A 3,306-nucleotide genomic window follows, 5' to 3' on the forward strand; every position below is an offset into this window, starting at 1 on the left:
CCCAACGCGAAAATCTGTCGATCATAGTGAGACAATAAGAGTAACCCTCAGAAGGAGGTAATGGACCGATAATGTCAATATGCACTTGATCAAATCGCCCGTCGGGAGCAACAAAGTGCTCAGGAGTTAGTTTTACATGACGAGAGATTTTCGCTTGCTGACATTCGATACAATTTTTACACCATTTAGCGATATCGCGGTGCATGTCAGGCCAGACATAACGCTGTCGGATAGTGCGATCGGTAATTTTGCCACTCGGATGGGCTGGGTTATGAAACATTTGAAATACTTTAACGCGGAGACTATCGGGGACATATGGCCGAATAGCTTCGCCCGAGATTTCGCAATATACAGTTGTGTGATCTGGGCCCCATTGAATTTTCTTCAACTTTAAAGGATGATCGGGGGCGTTAGCAATCAACTTGAGTTGCTCGTCGTTCTTTTGTAGCTCGGCGAGCTCATTAAGATTAAATTCAACCGGTAAACGCAAGGAATCGATCCGCGAAAGCGAATCCGCGACAACATTTTGTGAACCAGCGACATGTTCAATATGAGTTGTGAACTGCGCGATATATGACAATTGGCGTAGTTGTCGCGGGGACGCCTTGTCAGACCGTTGCATAAACGCATACATGAGCGGTTTATGGTCGGTCAAAATTTTAAATTCGCGTCCTTCTACAAAATGACGGAAGTAATTAACGGCTTCAAAAATTGCCGTGAGTTCTCGGTTGTAAGCGCTATACCGAGTTTGCGCAGGGGAGAACTTATGCGAAAAAAATGCTAGGGGCTCCCAAGTATCCCGTTTTTTCTGTTCAAGAACTGCCCCCATGGCGAAATCAGAGGCATCCGCGACTATACGGAGTTCCGCGCCAATATGGGGATGCACCAGCATTGCAGCGTTAGCAAGGCCGTTTTTGGTCTTTTCAAACGCTTCGATTAATTCGTCAGACCATACGATTACACGCTTATCGTTTTTACGCGAGTCGACTAGTAATGCATTTAGTGGTGCTTGAGCTTCTGCCGCGCGAGGGATGTTGCGACGGTAAAAATTTATCATGCCGAGGAAACGGCGTAGGTCGGCGATGGTTGTGGGTTTAGGAAATTTGGTAATCGCCTCAACTTTTTCTGGGATGGGGCTGATTCCTTTACCATTTATTATATACCCGAGAAACTTTAGTTCATGTGCGCCGAACACGCATTTTTCAACGTTAAGGCGGAGGTGAAACTCTTTAAGCCTTTGGAATACAATGCGTAAATGTTTAGCATGCTCCTCTGGAGAAGAGGAAGCAATTAGGATATCATCCATATAAATGAAAACAAAATCTAGATCGCCTAAGGCGCGATTTATATAACGTTGAAAGGATTGACCGGCATTACGAAGGCCAAAGGTCATAAATAAGTATTCGAATAACCCGAAAGGGGTTATGATAGCTGTTTTCTCAATGTCCTCGGGGGCCATTGGAATTTGATTATAGGCTTTATATAAGTCGAGGGATGAAAAGATTGTTTTACCGTGTAGATTAACGGAGCAGTCATGCAGGTGGGGGGTGGGGTATCTATCAGGTCGCGTGATTGCATTTACACCGCGGTAATCGCCGCACACCCGCCAGGTGCCGTCTTTTTTACGGACTAAATGAATGGAACTGGCCCATGGACTGCTAGAAGGGCGGCAAATGCCTGCTTCGACTAAAGCTCTAATCTCGGCCTTTGCGGCCTTAAGTTTATCAGGAGGAAGGCGCCTAGCGCGCGAAGCGACTGGAGGGCCGGTGGTGATAATATGATGAAACACGTCACAATTGGACGGCGGGGCGAGGGGAAGGGCTCCTGTTATTTGTGGAAATTCCTTGAGTATTTGAGAAAACTCAGAAGAAGGTTTAATCGTATTAATCGAATGTATCGGGGCCGGTTTTTTAATCGCGAGGGTACATAATTTAGTAGTGGAGTCTATAAGACGTCGTCGTTTTAAATCTACTACTAACCCGTAGTGCGATAATAAGTCAGCGCCAATGATGGGGTACGGAACTGCGGCAATGCAAAAATTCCATCGAATTGGCCGTCTTAAACCGAGATCAAGCTCACGAAGAGATTCCCCGAACGTGTCGATACGCGTATCATTTGCTGCGAAGAGCTTTAATTCGGAAGGCCTTCCCTTGATCCTATCGATAGCGAGTACAAGAGAGATATCCGCACCTGTATCGACAAGGAACATTTGGCCACTGGTACGATCACGGACGTGGAGACGGTTAGAAATTTGAAGGCCCTTGCCGACCGTCTCCGAACGGAAAGGCTGTTTTGGTTTTTTGGATTTTTCACGGAGCGGGAGTTGGATCGCGAATGCAAATTTAATGTTTTTCTCCGATTTTCGCATACTTTTTTAAATAAGGCAAGCATATCGGCCATCATATCGCGAAGTTGCTGCATCTCGGTTTTTGCGGGAGGGGGTGAATTCCCCTTGCTCACGGCGGACGCGTGAGACTCGCCTCCGATATTGCTCTCAGCCATTCGGTCGGCGGTCTCGGCTAGACGGTTGAGGTCGGTAATTTCCGTAGCTATCAGAATCGCGCGATGATTGGGTAGTAGATGGTCCAAAAAAATTGATTTTATTACCTTATCATCTAAATTCCCGTTATTAAGACTGCGCAATCGACTAAGGATTAACGAAGGTTTTCCGTCGGTCCCGACTTGTCCCGTTAAAAGTTTTCGCAATTTTGCTTCGACCGAAGGTGCATATGCCGCGATAATTCGAGCTTTAATCTGCTTATAAATATCCGTTGGGGAAGGGTCTAAAGCAATTATGTCCCTTACGTGTCCCCATACTTCGACATCGAGTGCAGCGAGTACGGTATCGGCTTTAGTGAACTCTGCAGTGATCCTAGAATTTCTCATGAGAATCTCAGCCTGGATGAACCACAATTCTGGGTCAACTTGTGAAAACGGGGGAAGCTTGGGAACCCATAGGTTATCTATACACGGAATTAAAATATTATTATCAATCGCGTCCGAGGTGACTGTATCGGGGCCCTGAGCGTTTAGCTGGGCTTCCGCTGCCTCTGCGCGGTTTTGAAAAGCCGCGTCCGACATTGTTTTCAATTTATAGTAAGCTACTAGCAAAACGAGAGCGATAAACAGCATAAACAACATGAGCGTTAAATAATATAAGCGACATGGGCGTTAAATATAACACGAGCGTTAAACGATATAAACGATATAAACGACACGAGTGTTAAGAAATGACGGCGCGGGGCGGATTACTATCCTTCGTTTAATTACTGTAGTCTGGGTAGAATCCAAAGCCCCGGTGACGAT

At 46.0% G+C, this 3,306-nt stretch overlaps 1 protein-coding gene across 1 annotated transcript; it reads right to left on the bottom strand.

Annotated features, from left to right (window-relative positions):
- Positions 1-2,370: 2,370 nt before the first annotated feature.
- On the bottom strand, positions 2,371-3,081 carry LOC112457276 (the record flags this gene model as incomplete). The annotated part of the gene is made up of 1 exon (XM_025020209.1): positions 2,371-3,081. A coding segment is annotated over exon 1 (711 nt), but the record flags the coding sequence as incomplete, so codon positions are not given.
- Between the last annotated feature and the right edge of the window lie 225 nt (positions 3,082-3,306).

The sequence above is a fragment of the Temnothorax curvispinosus genome, unplaced genomic scaffold (assembly GCF_003070985.1).
Source record: "Temnothorax curvispinosus isolate PA1 unplaced genomic scaffold, ASM307098v1 QBEX01007709.1, whole genome shotgun sequence".
Taxonomy (NCBI): domain Eukaryota; kingdom Metazoa; phylum Arthropoda; class Insecta; order Hymenoptera; family Formicidae; genus Temnothorax; species Temnothorax curvispinosus.